Source organism: Perognathus longimembris, chromosome 3 (assembly GCF_023159225.1).
Source record: "Perognathus longimembris pacificus isolate PPM17 chromosome 3, ASM2315922v1, whole genome shotgun sequence".
Classification (NCBI taxonomy): Eukaryota; Metazoa; Chordata; class Mammalia; order Rodentia; family Heteromyidae; genus Perognathus; species Perognathus longimembris.
The window spans coordinates 38,095,433-38,115,434 of record NC_063163.1 but is presented as its reverse complement, the minus strand read 5'-3'; the positions used below and the strand labels follow the sequence as shown (position 1 = coordinate 38,115,434).

At 39.7% G+C, this 20,002-nt stretch overlaps 1 protein-coding gene across 6 annotated transcripts in view; it reads right to left on the bottom strand.

The window, feature by feature from the left end:
• Akap11 (A-kinase anchoring protein 11) overlaps nucleotides 1–18,705 on the bottom strand; it is a 48,163-nt gene extending 29,458 nt beyond the window's left edge. For 4 of the 6 annotated variants that reach the window (XR_007210332.1, XM_048341296.1, XM_048341300.1 and 1 more), the window contains exons 1-3: nucleotides 17,998–18,135; nucleotides 3,223–3,330; nucleotides 156–272 (exon numbers count right to left, since the gene is read on the bottom strand). Coding sequence is in view for 5 of the 6 variants with exons in the window: in XM_048341296.1 (XP_048197253.1) it covers nucleotides 156–272; nucleotides 3,223–3,282 (177 nt within the window). In the remaining variant the exon portion in view is untranslated. Of the gene's footprint in view, nucleotides 1–155; nucleotides 273–3,222; nucleotides 3,331–17,997; nucleotides 18,136–18,254; nucleotides 18,442–18,472 lie in introns of those variants that run through there. The other 2 variants (XM_048341298.1, XM_048341299.1) reach the window with 2 other exon arrangements.
• Nucleotides 18,706–20,002: the final 1,297 nt, after the last annotated feature.

Below are 20,002 nucleotides of genomic sequence, written 5' to 3'. Positions count from 1 at the left end.
AGTACTATCTACAAGTCCAATGAGTTGTCAATAACATCTATACAATGATTTAGATATCATTACAGTTCATTAAGACAATTATGTGAATATTCTAAATAGGTACTTCAAACTGTGTTTTATTTTTTAAAAAAAGGTTAGAAAGGAATGTGTCAAACCTCTGTTAAATTGGCATGTTCATTCTGTCTTACACAGTCCTCTATGGATATACTGCACAGTTCCTTCTCGCTCTCTAATAAAGACTTCACAGATTGGAACACATCTTCACTGAAGCTCTGAAAAAAGAAATACAAGAAAGACATGCTTAGATTCTTTAATTCTAAGACAAGGAGGAGATCATGAAGATGCTTGAGTTTTAGAAGTATTTCATTCTTCAGTTCATTCATTTGGCACCTTGTGAACTCCAGGCTACACTTAAGTTGAGTTTTATGTCCAGACAACACAAACATACCAGAGCCAAAAATTTCTGCTCACTGGAAGACCACCCAGTCTGTCATACTCCTTGTTTACTTACTCTTACACGAATAAGGTAAAGAATACATATCGATTTCCAAGTTACATGCAGAAAAGAAGCAGCAATTTATATAATGGGTGAGATATTAGAGCTACAGGAAGGCACAGTAGATAGCAACAAAGATTACTCTAAACCAAGTCAGAGACAGAAAATCAGTAGCAACTGAAAATAAGGTTTTCAAAGGTCTTAGGTAGCTGTATGATGAAAATGAGGTGGGAGATTCTACATTTGGGGGACAGCAATGCCACAATTGCAAAAGACCAGAGACAGGAAAAATTACATAAAGAAAATGAGTATTATAGTCAAACATAAAGAGACCCCATTAACTTCCTTCCAACCTCATTTACCATACTTTTATACCTCCTTCCCTATCTGATTTGTTGACCTGCTCTTCTACCAGTAATGTCCCTGGTTTCTCAGTCTCTTACATTCAACCCACCTCAATCTTGCAAAGATTTTTCCCATACTTTAGTCATAATAAAACCCTTCAAACTTCCTATTGTATTGCTTGTATATGGAGATATTTTAATTAATACCATATATATTATAATTACTATTCTCGTAACTATTTGTCTTTACTACCTATTAAACCAAATTACTAAGGTTAGACACTATTTTACTCAACTTTAGTTCCTCAGATTTCAGAACCTCACATCTATATGAACTCAACAAACAGCTGCTCACTTTTAATACATCAATTAATGCTATGTTCTAAGAAAGCTATACAAATATGAAAGCACATAATTTAAAGAAAACAAGACATAATGTTAAGTTTCAGTGTGACCTATCAATACAAACCAGTAAATCTTTAAATACATGTTCAATATTATTCCACTAGAAAGTTCTTAGGGGCTATGACCCTCAGAAGCAATAAGCAAACCAAGTACCCAGATTTTTATTTCCAAACATCACCAATTAAGAGAATGAAAGCTCCTCAGGAAAAAACAACCCAAAAGGCTGGTTCCAAGTCTGAGAAAGAGAAAGCAAGGTGAGCCTGTAACATATAACTGTGGCAGAATACAAGGAAGTGCTCAAGGCTAATTGTCTCATTTCAAAATAACAGAGGCCTACTTATTCTGGCTGGACAAATTTGGGATAATTAAGACTCCAAAAAGAAAATGGTAATGGATTGCAACTCCTAAATTTAATCTTGGGAGTATTCTTATTTACTTGTGAATGCAAGTTAATAAAGATGGACAGAATAACCAGAAAATTCTACTTGTAACTCTGTGGAACTGAACATATCCAACATTAAAGCAATTTAATTTTCATTTATGAATAGAAGTTTTATACTAAAGAACATAAGGGCTAGGGATATGGCCTAGTGGCAAGAGTGCTTGCCTCATATACATAAGGCCCAGGGTTCAATTCCCCAGCACCACATATACAGAAAATGGCTAGAAGGGGCGCTGTGGCTCAAGTGGCAGAGTGTTAGCCTTGAGCAAAAAGAAGCCAGGGACAGTGCTCAGGCCCTGAGCCCAGGTCCCAGGACTGGCCAAAAAAAATAAAAATAAAAATAAAATAAATAAATAACATAAAGTCAAAACAGGGATAAAATGGTATATAACATCTGAACTTGAACTTGAAACTATCTATATAAGTTCCTAACACTGTAGAACCCAGTGGCATTTCCCATACTCAGATCTTGATTTCTAAATCCTTTTCATGGCTCTTTGAAAAATAGTAATTTCAAGTATGGTGAAACTATGTCACTCTATACACCAATAGGATGCAACCAAAAAGCAAGGAAGAAGGAATTAAAAGCAAGAGACAAAAGAAGGCTGCACTAGCTAACAGGGGTTCCTAAACACTTATCTGGGGAAAATTTGAGCAATGATACACAGATAGATACATGATTATATAAATAAAATACTGTAAAGTATAGAATTATATATCCACACATCCAGAGCAATACTAATAAACCAATGAGAGACTGTAAACTTACTTGCTACCAATGGATGTGACTAAACCAAGTTATTTGTTAGAAATTTGGTAATTAGATGGCATTTACTCTTTCCTCAGCCACCTTACTTTCCCCACTCTGAGTATGACAGGGGAGGATAGTTATCGAAAGGGAGCAGAAAAGAGAAGCAATGAGAAGAAAAACAATGTGCTGAAACTCAAAGATCATCTTATCAGGTAAAGATCAGTATCACATAGTACAGAAATTAAAGAACAGGAAAAGGGCCAACAAAGACTGTTAAACATCCTCCAGTCTCCATTCTCTCTCCTGCCTTTTAGTGACATCCTCAGTCTAGAAGAAAGAATGCTACTGCATTTGTTCAGCACTAGTTTCTGCTACTGCATTTGTTCAGCACTAGTTTCTCAATATGTATCATAGGGCCTAACATAAAACAAGCACTCAAATTCCTATTTATTAAGAGAAAGAATGAATATATATGCATACATACATTTGGGATAAGGCCAAAAGTATATAGGTAAGTTTGCTCTATATTCCTAATAAAACAGAGATCAATTTACTGAAAAGAAATGGGAAGGAGGCAGTACAATTTAGGAAATAAAGATTTTGGGGAAAAAATCATATGGATCTCATTTCATATTGTCTTTATACATGTCAATCTGTAGTATTTTAATGTTACTAACTTAAACAATGTGTTCATCTTAAAATTAAATACAAAGGTGCAGAATTTCTTTTAATTCAACCTTCTTATTAAAACTTTGAGTGAAAGAATCTAATAGAATGAACTTACTTTTCGGATAGATGCTCTAGTCTTCAAATGACGCTTCCTGAAAGGCTGGAACGTCGCCATAATTATATACTAGGTATGTAATCACTGAAGAATAAATCCACAAAACACCTAAAGAAAATGTATTTAAAAAAATCTTAGAAAAAGAAGCAAACATTTTGTGCTAAATTAATTTCTTTAAACCCAAGCATTAAAATGAAAATTAAATTTTCAGCCCTAAAAATCTATTGACCATATACATATACATGTGTGTATATATGTTTGTGTGTAGAGAGAGATACATATATAAGAAAACATTTGAGTATATTAGTCATTTAGCAGAATATAAAATTATTATAAAAGGGCTGGGGATATAGCCTAGTGGCAAGAGTGCCTGCCTCGGATACACGAGGCTCTAGGTTCGATTCCCCAGCACCACATATACAGAAAATGGCCAGAAGCGGCGCTGTGGCTCAAGTGGCAGAGTGCTAGCCTTGAGCGGGAAGAAGCCAGGGACAGTGCTCAGGCCCTGAGTCCAAGGCCCAGGACTGGCCAAAAAAAAAAAAAATATTATTATAAAATCGTATTTGGGGATTAAAAGTTATAAAGTAGTATACTTATATCTTTTTCTTTCAATCTCATTGCCCCCTTTCACTGCGAAATTTCAATAACAATTAAAAACCTTTTTAAATCTTAGATATCACACCACTCCCACAAATACATATACACTTACACATGCACATGATTCCAGCTTTCTTTACTCCAAAAGTCATTCTTAACTCTACAACAGTGAATGATGCTGTTTTATCTCAGTAAATGAACAGAAATTATACAAATGAGAATATGTAATCTGTAGATACAAAATTACACAGATGAACTAAAGAAAAAAAAAACCCACAGAGAAATTTAACAGCATGCCAATGGCTAGAATTCAGAAACACTCAAGTTAAATGATTAACAGTACTTAGCAAGCACAGGAATATCAGGAGAACTCTAAAACTGCTTTTTTTTTTTTTTTTTTTTTTTTTTGCCAGTCCTGTGGCTTAGACTCTGGGCCTGAGCTTTGTCCCTGAGCTTCTTTTTACTCAAGACTAGCACTCTACCACTTAAGCCACAGCGCCACTTTAGGCTCTTTCTGTTTATGTGGTGCTGAGGAATCAAACCCAGATCTTTGTGCATGCTAGGCAAGCATTCTACAGCTAAGCCACATTCCCAGCTCTAAAACTGGTAACTTTTTAATGATGCTTTACTAACAGCTCTTAAGAACTTAAATCATTCAGAGCATTATCCAATCAATATTTGTATTTGACTGTAGATCCTAGTCTATTCATTTAGCATCTGTACCCAAGGATTTAAGAGAGACAGCACAGATATGGTACTCCTGGGTCTGGGAGGTAGTAAAAATTAAAGAGAAGTAAGTTTTAAATAATCAAAAAATTTAAGTCAAATATTTAGGAACTGCTTAGTTTCAAATATCTTTAGTAAATCAAGTTATTCTTATCAGGGATTACCTATTTGAGGTTTCCAAGACATTCCAACTCTCATAAATTTATACTATGAACAGATTTATATGCTAAAACAAACTCAAAGCTGATTCCAATGGCTCAACACTTATAATCCTAGCTACTCAGGAGACTGACATCTGTTGATCAAGGTTCAAAGCCAGCCCAGGCAGAAAAGTTCATGAGACACCCATCACCAATTAACAGCAATAAGTTGGCTTAAATATTACAGTGAGCAAAAAAGGTCGACAGTGCCCAGGCCCTGAGTTCAAGCCACAAAACTAAAAAGATTTAAAAAAAAATTAATCTAGGTCCCCTTTAGAATTAAAAAAAAATTAGCGAAGTTCTAGTTATCTATGATTTTCACAATAAGCTTATTGTTATTGTGAAAATAAAATGGAAAATACTTTAAAGAGAGCACTTCGAGAAGTACAAAGCATGAACAAAAGAAAAATAGAATACTATGGAACAAAATGATCAAGCAAAACAAAACTATCAAGCAAGCTTTAAGTATAAAGGTTTATGTGGACAAAGCAATAAAATTATCCTTTTATTTGTACCATACTAACTCTCCCTCCTTCCTTCCCACAGTATTCTTTTCCATTGCCCCAGACTCAGAGGCAAAGGAACTTACCTAAACCTCAAATAAAACATAAAGTACAAAAGCCCACTCAAGAGTTCCGGACTCTCAAGATCAGCTCCTAAGTAAAATGGCACTATCTTTCTAGAAAGCAAATTTATAATGCCTGTCAAAATTTGGAAAATATTCCTACCCTTTGACCTAGCAATTGTACTTTTTGGAATTATTCAAAACAAATAACGATCCTGGAGCAACATTTAAGGTTCTAAACTAGGACTCATGATTAAATAAGTGCATGCTAAGAGATTTACATTAACATCTCACTGTAACAACCCAGAAATCTGAGGCAAGGAGAAAGAAGTTAAATAATTTGCCCAAGCCCAAACAAATCCAAACATTCTAACTCCAGCACCAAAGACAATTAGCCACTCTTCCACTGTACTTAAAGTTTTAAGAAACTGTTATCTCACATCATAATAGAAATAAGAAACAGGAAAGTAAATGGCTTTCAGTTTACTTCTCTACCATGAGGCAACAGTAGCCATTAAAAACAACACTGACAATAGGCCAAGAACAGTAGCCCAAACCTATAATTCCAGCCACTTAGAAGGTAAAGATCATCTAGGCAAAATTAGAGCTCATTAAAACCAATAAATCAGGCCTGATGGCACATGTCTGTAATCCCAGTGACCTGACACTACCCCAGGAAACACAAGACCCTATCTGAAATAACTAAAGTAAAAAAGGGAGCCAGGAGCTGGTAGCTCATGCCTGTAATCCTAACTACTCAGGAGGCTGAGATCTGAGGATCACAATTCAAAGCCAGCCTGCACAAGGAAGTCCATGAGACTCTTTATCTCCAATTAACTACCAGAAAACTGGAAGTGACACTGAGGTTCAAAATGGTAGAGTGAAAAAGCCGGGAGACAGCACCCAAGCCCTGAATTCAAGCCCCACGACCAACAAAAAGAAAGGGCTGTGACCATGGCTCAAGTGCTCTAGAGTACCCTAGTAGGTGCCAGGAAGCCCCGAGTTCAAACCCCAGTGCAAAAAAAAAAAAAAAGTCAGAGAAATGCCATATCACATCTTTGTTTCTGAATAGATTTCAAGTCTTGACTGAAAAGGGAGTGGGGAAAAGAGAACCAGAACTGCTTTGAGTAAAGTCAACAATAGTAACTCACTGAAGATTTTCCATAAAACTCACTGGCTCTGGAAGTGAAGTACCTACCCTATGGTGTGACGTGCCCTGAGGCAGAAAACACAATTTCAAAGGGATATTGAGGAACAAGTATGAGTTCATCAATTTAAATAAATTATAATACATTTTCTTGACTCAGTTGGAAAAACTGAGTTCGACTTACATGAACAAACTGTAAAATGGTATGAACTATGTTCTCTCATTTGTGATAAAACACACACTTATACATATAAACTGATGGCAGAGACACCCAAGACAAGGATGGGGGATGATAGGAGTATAAGGTTGGTTCCAACACAAGTGTATACATAACACAAGTGTGTGTAGTATATATTATGCAATATGAAAGAAGAATGGGTACTGTGGTTTTATCTAGGTAGATGCAATCATAGTTATTTGGTCTGTTTTTCTGGTTTTGGTCTGTGTATGTGCCTTCTTTTCTAGATGCAAATACTTTTACAATCAAATAATATTCTCAACCATGTGTAGTAGTGCATACATGTAACCCTAGTATTAGAAAGAGGCTAAGGCAGGAAGACCACAAATTTGAAGCCAGCCTGAGGTACCCAGAAAGACCCCATTTCAGATTTTAAAAGCAATCAAATATAACAAACGATACATGTGTGTATACATGTGTATAAGCATATATAAATGTGTATCTGTATTCAACTCTTTCTACCTCTCCTGGCGTAAGAAATGTTCAAATCAACATCATCTACTTGATTACTATGTCATTAATAACTGGAATTAACTATGCTAAGGAGTATGAAACACTTTTCCAGTGTTGTAGCAACAATTCTTTTCCATTTAGACTTGCCTCCTGCTGCCCTAGTTTGCAAACTTCCAGACAGACAATTTTCTGGTTTAGGTTTGTTTTGTGCCAATACTGAGGTCTCAAGGTGTGACTCAACTAGCTTGCTTATATGGCTGACACTCTACCACTAGACCCATGCTAGCAGTCCAATAGTTTGGCTTGAGTCCCATAGGCTTTTCTGCCCAGGCTGACTTTGAACCACAATCCTCCTTGCAGGTCTCAGCTTCTTGAGTAGCTAGGATTACAAGCATGAGCTACAGCACCCAGACTGTTTTATTTAAATGAGAGAGGGTCCCACTTTCTGGCCGACATAGTCTCAAATCATTGCATTCCTTCCTCAGACTCCTGAGTATAGGATTAGACACATGCCACCATGCCTAGTTCAATCAGTTTATTTCTATAGCACTCACAGAGGACCACATCTATATTAAAGTCATTATAGAAATCTGTATTGTAAACAATTACAATTTATGATTGAAAAAGAAACACTGTATCTCTCTAATCATACTGATTCACTTCCCTAAATTCTTACCTTGATTCTCAAGTGTTTGTATTTCTTTACCTTCATCCTCCTCTTTGGTTTTCATTCTATTTCAGTTTACCCCTGGTTTGAACTATGAGAATAACCCCCTATATCTTCAATTCGGTTGTGCTTCCATTTAAATTCCTTATATCTAGTTTTCTACTAGATAAATCCATTTAAATATTCCTGGGAGGGATTGGATGTGGCTTCCACTGAGAGGTTCATGTGCTGAGTGGTAGTGAAACCTACAGGGAGATATTTAGACCCTAGGGGCACCTCTCTCATGAGTGACTTTATACTGTCTTTTGGAGTTCAGCTCTCATGGAACTGGGTTAGTACTCCAAGATGGCGCTTATATAAAAGAGAGCTAGGCTTCTCCCTGCTTCCTGGCTCTGTCCTACCATCTAATTTCTTACTATCATAAACAAGGGCATCTTGTGATGTATCCAGAAGGACCTCATCAGAGGTTGAACAGATGGAGCTGCCTGGACTTTCAACCTCTGTGAGGTAAATCTGTGAAATTAAATCAAAACTGTGAGGTAAATAGGTTTCTTTTCTATATAAAGTATTAGCCTCAAGTATTTTGTTAGAGCAACACACAAAACTGACTAAAATAATCCCAGTTACTCTTTAGTATGTTTAAAATCTGAATAAAACTTCTCCCTAAACACTCTCCTCATTTTGTCTAACTTTAAAGAGCCAATAACCTAACTGAAGAAAGTATCAAGTCCTGACCTGCTATGCTTCTAAACTTCTTGCTTGCTTCTCACTTTCACGTCTATTAGCTGAACTTACTCTGTAAGCACAGTTCAATGACCTCTCTCTTTCTTGGCTCCTTTTCCCCTCATTGTCCAAATAGTAGCTACCTCCTTTGTTATCACAAGTGGTTTTTCTTTTAACCCTTTTATGCCATTATTTGCATACTTCCCTCTTGTGAGTTCTTTGGAGACACAAACATTTTATGTACTTGCACTTTAACATGGTAAACACACAAGCACTTGCTGAATAAAAAGGAATTTTATGACAGGAGTGGTAGCACATGCCTGCAATCCTAACACCAGGCTAAGGCAAGAGAATTGTGAGTTTAAGGCCAATCTATGTAGCAAGTCTCTGCTTAAAAAAACTGAAAAAGAAAAACCATCTTGAAGAGCGAAGTATGCCTCTAAATGTTTAAATGCATGCCTCTACACTTAATGAGTTGTAAGAAATATTTAAAAGCTAGTGACACTGAGAGATCATATTTGCAATAAAGGCTCCAAATACACATTTTGACCAAATGCCATTACTATTCTGTTCAATATTATTACAACAAAATAGTTCAAGATAGAGAGATACACAACACACACACACACACACATACACACACAAACACACACACACACACACGGGTATTCAAACATTAAACAACAGGCAATGCAGGACTATGAGCTCTTAGAAGGGAAACAGTCTGCCAGGTGTTTCCAGGTCACAAAACAAGGACAGGAAAGCCAAGCAGTCTGGTCGTCTCTATGAGTTTTGGACACAGAGCTCAGTTTAGGGCAAACAAGGTGGCTAGAATTTTCAGGACATAGTGCCAGCTGGATGCAATAAGAGCAAGAGCCCGTCATCTGGAGAAGGATTGGTTCCTCAAGAACTTTTGGCTCAATACTACCTGTGCTGAGTACCTGAGGTTAGAAAAGTAACAACCAGAGAACAACAAACTAAAGTTTACAACTTATTAACCAGAGTGGAGAAAATCTTGCAGCCTATCAGGGAAAAGATAGACAAGAGTCTTGGGAAAGAAATGGCCTTCATAGGGAAAATAAAGCATCAGTACACAATCCAGATTTTGTCTTGCTGAGACAGAATAACAGAACTTAAAAGGAAGAAAGGATTAATATGGTTCATGATTTCATAAATTCTGGTCCATGATGACTAAAGCCTGGGCTCTTGGACTTCCCTCTCTTGCCTTTCCTTCCTGCTTACTGGATGGCATCTCCCACCAAGATTTCCTCCCTTAATTAATCTTCTGCAGAAACACCTCCACAGACACAGTAGAGGTATGCTTTACTAATCTAGACATCTCTCAACCAATGAATTGACAATTATCAATTATAATTAACCATCACATTAGCAAGGCTTAAAATAAGCAAACCACAAACAATTAACAGATTCCAAGTAATCCAAGCAGGTACCCCAACATATCCAATACTAAATTCAAGAAGACAGCAGCTGACATACAATAAAAAATCACAATGTACACAAGGTAGAAGAAAAATGAGCCATAACTGAGGAGAAAAAAGTTAGTGAATGCAGAACGATGATGAGATGAGGGCATGAACAAGAAAAAGTTCTAAAACTGAAGTATAAATATGTCCCATACACAGAAGGAAAAAAGATATGATATGGGAAGAAGCAAGGAATGAAAGAAAACAGAATTTTTAGAGCTGAATGTAAACTACTTCTAAACAGTGAAGAAAAGTTAAGCAAATTTGTACACAGTTTAATAGAAACTATCCAAAACAAAACAAACATCAGAAGCAACCTACTCAGCACTGTTAAAAAAAAAAAAAGTGGATACATGAAGGCCAAAAATGGAGAAAAAGAAAAAAAAAATAATCTAAGGCTCCACTGTGTAATGCTCAGCACTATGCACTTTGAATAAATAAGTTAAGACTAAATAAATGGTCCAGAATTTACCAAATATGATGAAAACATAAAGTGACAATCAAAGAAAACCCAACAAACACCAAGAATAAAATAAAGAGAATCAAGGCACATCATTACAAAATTTGTAGAAACCAATGATAAAAAGAAAATCATAAAAACGATCATAAAAGGGCTGGGGATGTGGCCTAGGGGCAAGAGAGCTTGCCTCGTATACATGAGGCCCTGGGTTCGATTCCCCAGCACCACATATACAGAAAACGGCCAGAAGTGGCGCTGTGGCTCAAGTGGCAGAGTGCTAGCCTTGAGCAAAAGGAAGCCAGGGACAGTGTTCAGGCACTCAGTCCAAGGCCCAGGACTGGCCAAAAAAAAAAAAAAAAAAAAAAGATCATAAAAGGATAAACCACATATAGAGAACAAAGGGCAACATGTTAAAACACTGGAAAGGAAAAACAGCAAAACTAAAATATCCATACATAATGAAAAATCTTTCAAATTTTAAGGCAAAATAAATTTATTTAGACTAGTAAGAGCTGTGAGAATTCATCACCAGCTGCTCACATTAGAGTAACTATGAAAGGAAATCCCCTGAGCTAAGTTAGTTCAAAATTTACATTACAAAAGGAATAAAGAAAGAGCACCTAAATACCTAAATACCACAATCATATTAAAATTATTTTCTATTTCTACTCTTCTTAAAAAAATTCCTGCTCAAACTAAAAATATTGTATATGAAATGATATTATTTGAAGAAAGACTGAAGCAAAACTAGTCCTGTAACCTAAGCAAATACCAGAAAAAAGCCTACTGAGCAGTAGGATAAGGTGATGTTACCTGGCCTTCCTGCAAGGAAGGCTGATAAGGCCTCACCTGCACTAGAAGGCAACGTAGTAAAGAGGTAGTAAAGAATAAGAACAGCACCTGATAAGGCAGGTAGATACTCCAAAGTTGGCTACACCCTTTGTGGAAACCACCCTTTTTTAGCCTCTGTGAATACTGTTTATTGGATTTTTAAAGGTTCAAATAGCTGGGTGTATGCTTGTAATTCTAGCCTACACTCTGGTGGAGGCAGGAGAATGTCAAGTTTGAGGTCAGCTGGGGCAAAGTTAGTGAGATCTTATGTTAAAAACAAAAAGTATCTTCCCACCCCCACCCCCCACACCCCCAACAGAAGGGCCAGGGATGTTGTCTGAAGTAGCATAGGACTTGCCCAGTGTGCTCTAGACCCTGGGTGCTATCCCCAGCATCAAGTTAAAGTGTGGTTTTAATCTGTTTTCAGGAACATGTTATAGTAGAGCCAATGGGCTCTGGTTTAGTCTTGTCTTCAGTTGTTGTAGATCTAAAAATTAGAAAAGTAACATCTATAAAGATTAAGATAATCTACACAAAGTGCCCAGCATTAAGCCTGTCATATATGCCAAGTGTGTGTTTTGTGTGTGGACCTATTGTCTGACTTATAAAATTTAAAGTTACCACAATATTAGTTACTACTGTTTTGCCTTTCTAAACAATGATCGATCATATTTAAAATACTGATACTCATGCACTTCTTTATATTTTCTAACCTTTTTACTGTAACTCAACCTCATTTTTTCACATAAAGTATACTATTTTGTTCTTCCAGTGCAATATCTTCACCTCAGCACTATGGGCATTTGGGGCCAATTAAGTCTCGGCACTGTAGTGAGGGCATTCTATGCCATCTTTGGACTCTACCCAATACATGCTAGCAACACCCACTTAGCTGTTAAAAAATCAAAATTCTACAAAAACTGCCAAGTATCTCCTGAGAGGCAAAACTGTCACTGCCTTATTTTTTTAGCATTTTGTCTATATTGCCTCTTAACATGCTTATGCCCAGCATTAACTTGTAAATATTAATAACATTCAGCACTGATATACAGCAAAAGTCTAAGTTGCAGTAATTGGGATACAATAGAGGAAAGTCTTTCCTCTCAGTCTACAGTCTACCGCCATGCTCACTCATCTCTGCACCCTTCCAACTGTATCCACAATACACAACTATTACTACTGTGAGGGAACTTTCATCACAAACAAGAAACTCTGAGAAGCATTTGATAGCAATAATGATACACGAATAGAAAATATGGTTTCCATTCTAAAGACTTTCTGAAAAATTAACCTTTCTGAAAAATTAACCCAGGAGAAAGTATTTGTCCTGCCATATTTTTTTTTCAAAATTAAAAAAGAGTGGGCTGGGGGTATGGCCTAGTGGCAAGAGTGTTTGTCTCGTATACATGAGGCCCTGGGTTCAATTCCCCAGCACCACATATACAGAAAACAGCCAGAAGTGGCGCTGTGGCTCAAGTGGCAGAGTGCTAACCTTGAGCAAAAAGAAGCCAGGGACAGTGCTCAGGCCCTGAGTCCAAGGCCCAGGACTGGCCCCCCCAAAAAAAAAATTAAAAAAGAGATAATGTTTGAACTGCTTCCTGATTAGGGCTCACGCCTAAAACATTTGAGCCCCGGCATTTAAAGTATCTACATGAGCCTTCTTGACAAATACCAAGTATGCCCTGCTACTGACTTCAAAATTCCCTGTTCAGCAACAGTGAACACAACTTAAAAACATACACACAAGGACTTGGAATATGGCCTAGTGGTAGAGTACTTGCCTTGTATATATGAAGCCCTGGGTTCAATTCCTTAGGACCACACATATAGAAAAACGTACACACAAACTAAAAGTGTTACATTGTACTTTCAATGTGAATATGGTAGCATCAAGCTGAAGTAAAGTCCTTATCCTTTGACAATAACCCATCTGAGATTATTTCTGACAAAGAAAATTTTGTTCCAAATTTTAATCTAGGAACACAGGTCTCTTTATCAGTGGCACTTGTAACTCTACCACCTGTAAAAGTATTATCACTGAAAAAAGCTCCTGCAAACTAGACCCTAGCCACAAGCAGTCAGGAGCTGAAAAATATGAATGCCTCTACTCTGCAGATGGTCAGTGTCTGGAACATAGAAGGTACCTATAATGCCACACTGATAAGCCCACCAATAGGATATTTAGGGCATAAAAAAGGGAGAGCATAAATGATCACTTTAAGATCTCAAGCCTGAGAAATGGAAGGTAGAGCTCATTGTCAACTATACAATAACCATAAGACAGTATTTTGTACCAATGAAAATATCTAAAGGCAACTAAAAAGTAGATTATTTGGTAATCAGATCTAGAAATGTTGCTATACAAATCATCCACACATTCAGAATTTAAAACTGATTACAGAACCCACTGCCTTACATATGGAACTGTAACCCCTCTGTACATCACTTTGACAATAAATAATTATTTAGAAAAAATGATTACAGAGACCCAGAAAGAAGATTAACAGAGAATCTAAAAGGACATGACCAAGACGTCCAGGAATAACATATAAATGGCAGTCTGAAAGGTGATAGAAATTCATAAGGATTTTATCTTCTGAAGTCAAGAAACAGTTTTAAATATATGTGGTCATCCCTATATTTCTATCCCCTTTAACAGCAGAAATGATATTCCTTCATCTCTAAGCACTCCAGAAAACCAGCCACAGTTCTTAACACAGGGCACTCAGGGACACCATACTCCTGTGTTGTACCTGTTATTACATATTACATGAACTGCTTTACATACATGTATTCAGAACTGTCATAGCAGAAGCAGCTTCAGGGAAATGCACAATGCATTTAAGTAATTTGCACTAACTTACACAAAATTTGTCCTGAAGATCAGTGAATCTGGTCTCATTACAAAGCTGAAAACAAATTCAATGTAAGAAGTAAGTCAAAGTACAGCGTACAGCTTCTTAAAGTACCCCAAAGTTGTCATTACTCCTTCCTGTTCACTCCTTATCAAACATGCTGTGGTAGTGTGAAAAGTGTAGACCTAGAAACTGTGAGACAAGCCAATGTAATCCAGCCATTTCCTATTCCCATCTTCCCAAGCCCCCAACCAACTCAGCTAGAAGTACAAACTTAACCAATCAGATTCTCTCTTCATGAATTCAGAATTGAGATATAGAGATACTTGCTAGGAACCATGCAGTAAAGTGAATCTTGTGTAGACATTCTGACAAACCAAAGTGACAGGAAAGCAGAAATCAAGAGCTTTCAAGAGAAGGCCAGTATCAGTATGTAAGGAACTGGAACAGACCTACGGGAGGACAGAGATACAGGATTATGTGTTTACAGAAAAAAAAAATTTCAAAAGTCAGATTGAAGCTTCTGGTTTCCAGGATGGTGCACTGGAACCAGAGGCAATGTTCCAAGTATATAACAAATGCCTTTTTTAGATAAGCTCATTCAAATGGCTTTTTTCTTGCAGCCAAATAATCTTAAAGCTATTAAAAGAGGTCAAAGAAAGCATTATTAGTGGCTAATATAAAATGTAATCCTGGGCTGGGGATATAGCCTAGTGGCAAGAGTGCCTGCCTCGGATACACGAGGCCCTAGGTTCGATTCCCCAGCACCACATATACAGAAAACGGCCAGAAGCAGCGCTGTGGCTCAAGTGGCAGAGTGCTTGCCTTGAGCGGGAAGAAGCCAGGGACAGTGCTCAGGCCCTGAGTCCAAGGCCCAGGACTGGCCAAAAAAAAAAAAAAAAAAAATGTAATCCTAACTATTCAGGAGGCTGAGATCTAAGGCTCATGATTTGAAGCCAGCCCAGGCAAGAAAGTACATGAGTCTCTTATCTCCAATAAACTACTCAGAAAAGGTTGGAAGTGGTGTTGTGGCCCAAGTAGTAGAGTGCTAGCCTTGAGCACAAAGAGACTCAAGGACAGCACCCAGACCCAGAACTCTAGGACCAGCCAAAAATGTAATTTTATAATTTTAAGTTTTCTTTTTGTATCATGTTCAGTCCCTATACATCTCAAATCTGTACTCTATATTTAAAGGCCTTTACTCCAGAATGTATATATGTCTGTGTGTATGTGTTTATAGGGGGGTGCGGGGAAAGGAGGAGAAGAGGGAGAGAAAGAGAAGTGTACCAGTACTAAAGTTTGACCTCAGGACCTGGGCACTGTCTCTTAGCTTTTTCACTGAAAGATGGTGCTCTACCACTTGAGCCACACCTCTACTTCCAGCTTTTTGGTTATTAATTGCAAATGAGAGTCTCAAAAACTTTCCTGCCAAGGATGGCTTCCACCAGCACACAGTTCAGCACATATTTTAATACATTTTACATAGAGAAATGAAGAGAAAAATGCATTTAGAAATGACCAATCTGTTTTAAAACTAATAAAGCAATTTCCTTTCTCTTCACCATGGTAGTACTTTACATATCACCTTAACTCATACACAAGTTAGACCTTTTCCTGACCTGTCTCCACCTCTCATTCCATCCAAATGGTTGTTTTATCACTAATAAGCAGGTCTCTTCATAAAAAGAAAATCAATGTGCCTAGGTAATTAATGATTACCCTATCCAAAGTTACTTCAATTACTTTTCAAAGCAACAGATGGCCTAAATTTTGAAATCCTTACAAAAATCATTGTAAAAAAAAAACAAACAGCAGCATTAAATTCTGATTTTCTACCTATTTGCCAAGATGGCATGGCAGGGAGCTTTTCACATGTAGATTGGCTTTCTTTGCCCATTGACTAAAGGACATTCTCTAAGTTTTTCACATTTTTTTAATGTATGGACAAAACTCTTATACCTATTTATAACTAGAAATCTCCCTTTAAATAAGGAAGTATTGCATATTATTCACTCCAAGTTCCTTTTCCAGATAGTTAAGTTCCTGGAATTAATTTTTTAAAAGTTAAAAAAGTACCATGCTTTTTTTTCTCCAGAACCTAATTAAAAACGTGGAGGGACTTCTTTAGCTTCTAGATTTATTCTTGGACTTGAGAGGTTAGAGAAGACTATAGAATTTCTCACTGTAGCTAGGGGTCTTGGGCAACTGCACATTTGAAAAACTGCGAAACAGGGGGCTGGGAATGTGGCCTGAGCAGTAGAGTGCTTGCCTCATGTACACGAAGCCCTGGGTTCAAGTCCCCAGCACCACATATATAGAAAATGGCCAGAAGTGGCGCTGTGGCTCAAGTGGCAGAGTGCTAGCCCTGAGCAAAAAGAAGCCAAGGACAGTGCTCAGGGCCTGAGTCCAAGCCCCAGGACTGGCAAAAAAAGAAAAAAGAAAAAGAAAAACTGAGAAATAGTACTGGCATGAGAGTACAATCACATGACCTAGGAGTACAGAGTACAGTCACAAAGCCCTTACAATCTTTTCAATAGTGAAGCTCTATGGATTCATACACTAGTCATGAGCTCAGCTTGAGCTCAATTCTTTCCTGATTCCTTCACATTCTTTAATCTCTCACAAATCATCGTTACAACCACAAGTAAATATAGAATTCTCTATCAACCTTTGGGTCAATTTTGCCTGAAGGGACATAAAACAGTATGACTAACCGAGTTTATTACTTGAAAAATGTTAAATGCTTATTTAAAAGCTTCACGAAATGGCACTATTTGAACAGGTGACACCAATCTTGCCACGGCCTTGAGGTACCATCTAAAATCAAGACATTTTAAAAACTCATCTTTGCATGATTAAATGCTTCATCTTTTCTGAACACTATTTTCTGTTTTCATATATAATGAAATCAGTATCACTCGACATAAATAACAAGGGCAAGGAAGCTAAGGAAAGCTAAGCGTTTGGAAGGGACAGGATAATTACAAAGCTAAAATGCTAACAGGATTATCAAGCCCAGTGTGTCTTATTAAGGCCACAAGCTCTTGCCAGCATTTCTCACCATCTAGTGGCTTAATACCTAAGCCCAAAACATCTCCAATTAATAAGATGTTAACGACGATAAGAGGGAAAAAATTAACTTAATAAGCCATACCACTGCGATGTTACAGATTTTACTGTCATTTTGCCAAAGGATTTTGTTTTAGATGCTAATGCTTTGGCTACAGCTACACTTTCTTCTTTGAATCATACAAGTATTATCAATCCGTTCGAAATTCTGAACCGTCAAGATACAAAGGCTTTAAGCCTGGAGAGAATGTGACCGCAAACGCAACCACCAAGTCACTGGACGCCTTTCCCATCACCAGATTTGGTTCCAGGGCTCAGGGGTTCTGACAGCCAAAGATGCTGTCTGGAGACCAAGTGCAATGTCCTCCTCTTCCTGTACCAGCTCCCACGCACGCACCGCGAAGACGACCAGCTCCGCACACCCAGCACCGGAGACCACCCCGGGGTGGAAATGGGGCCCGTCCCTCCGAGAGGCCGCAGGGGCGACGCCACATTTGCAATCCCACCCCCGCCCCCTTCCCTCAGAGCCCGCGGCCCCATCCTCCCCATCCCCAGCGCCTCCCACCGCCCAGCCGAGGGGCAGCTCTCTCCCTCGCAGCCAAAGCCGGGACTGCGGACTGGGGAGAGGCCCGAGAACGGCCGAGCCAGGCAGCTCTCCCATCCTTCCATCCATCCTTCCATCCAACTCGGCCCACACCCGCCGCCACCCTCGTCAGCGCGCAGCTCACAGCGCGGGCGGGCGAGGCCGCGTCCGGCTCACCTGGCGGCCGCAGCTCCCGGGCAAGTCACCGGCCCGTCATCACCGGCCCATAACGACGGGCGGCGCGAGCCCAAGCGAGCAGCGAACGCCCCCTCGGGCAGCGGCCCCCAGCCCTCCCCCCCTCCCAGCCCCGTGGCCCGCCCCCGCCCTCGCCCTGCCCACCCCCTCGGCTTCCGCCGCCGCCGCCGCTGCTCCAGCTCGCGACCCAGCCTACTCCTCACGCCTCCCACTCATTCTCGCGAGAGGAGGAAGCTCACCTCTCGCGAGAACAAGGCCACGGTCGGGTCCAGCCCGCGCAAAAGTAGGTGGGATTTTAGGAGAGGGAAGAAAAAAAATTAATAATAAATAAATAACGCCTTCCCACGTGCTCAGGGCGCGAACGCCCAGTCGGCCCGCCGGGCACGGGACGCCGAGGCAGCCTCTCCATTCGTCGAGATCCCGCTCCGCCGTGGGACTTTTAAGGTGACTTACGAACCTGCGGCGGGCTGCGGGCGCCGCTTCCTCGTCTGTTGCCTTGGAAACGCGTTAACCCTTTCCACCCGCAAACGTCCCGAGCCTCGGTTTGTTCTGCAGGTGTGTTTGGTTGCCGGGTCCCTACCTTCTGTCCCACGACCCCTTAGGCCTCTCGTCCGGGGTCTGAGCGATGCCTTCTGCTCCGAAGGCTGGCTTGGCTGCGGTCGCCTGCCCCGGGTCCTTCCCGGAGCGGCCGGCAGCCCCGCTGGGTCCCGCGGCCTAAGCTGGGCCTGTCCTTCCCGACGGCTCCGACCCGCCTCCCAGCATCTCCCTCCCGGGAGGACTGCTCCCAGCGGACGCGTCCCCTCCTGAACCCCGAGAGCCAGCACGTGGGGCCCCCGGGCCCTAGTGCTCATCCCCGACGTCCCTGCGGTGTCCCAGAGGAAGCCGAGACGGTGGGCACCCGGCAGCCGCCAGGCCCCGGTGACAAGCCAAGAGGTTGAGGTTGACTGTTTGCAGTCAGAATCGGTAGGGCCAGTTCAGTCGCATTGACTCGCAAGGACAGCCAGCCCTGCCTCACACTGGAAATACTTTAATACAGATGAGAAACTTTTTTTTTCTCCTCAGTGTATCTTCTAATAGGTTAACTTCTGCCCGATTTAGAAGAAGAGAGGCACTGGAAGAAACATATATAATAAAGCTTATTCACTTCAACGAATTTGTGGTTGACCCTTAGAAATGTTCGGCGCTATCCCGGGGTGTCTATTAAACTGATGAAGAGGCAAAAGTCATAGAAAGCTAAGAGGAAAAACGAGAGAGAGAAAATAATCTGTGGTGTTAAGCTATATGCAAATAATGATAAGTAATATGGTATTTATATCGGTCGGTGACTACTTGAGGAGAGGGCGATCCTTTTGAAGAGACGTTTATGTGGCAGTTCAATAAAAAATCACGCACCTGTGCCTGGTGCCTGTAATCCAGCTAGCTACTCTGCAGGCTGAGGTCTGAGGAGCACAGTTTGAAGCCAGCCTAGCCAGAAAGTCTTAAGATTCTTATCTCCAATCACCAGTTAAAAAAGAAAGACATGGATCTGTGATTTAAGTGGTAGAGCACCAGCCTGTTCAAGCCCCAGTACAGGAACTAAAATAAAAATTAGATCATGCAAAAATAGGAGAAATGAACATCTCTCTGGCAAAGGAAAACTGTAATTGATGTCCCTTAATTGAGACTTATTCTAGTGCATTTTCGCAGGTGGGAGATTGAGAAAGTAAGAGGACATAAGGTTGGAAGAGTTAATAGGGGCTAGACCCTTTAGAATATTGTTCTTTGTTACCCAAGAAAGGAATTCATTACTCCTCAGTGCTTTAGAAAGAGTTTTAAGCAGGGAAGACCATTGGAGAGTTTTGAAAAGGGAAGAAACCCCCAAGGTTTACTCAAACAAAAGACACTTCCACTCAAAGAATGGATGGAGGAAGGATTATAAAAGTGGAGATTTATAGTCCAAGTGAGAGACAATTTGTGAAACTTCAATTTCCGCTGACCTTGGCATTCT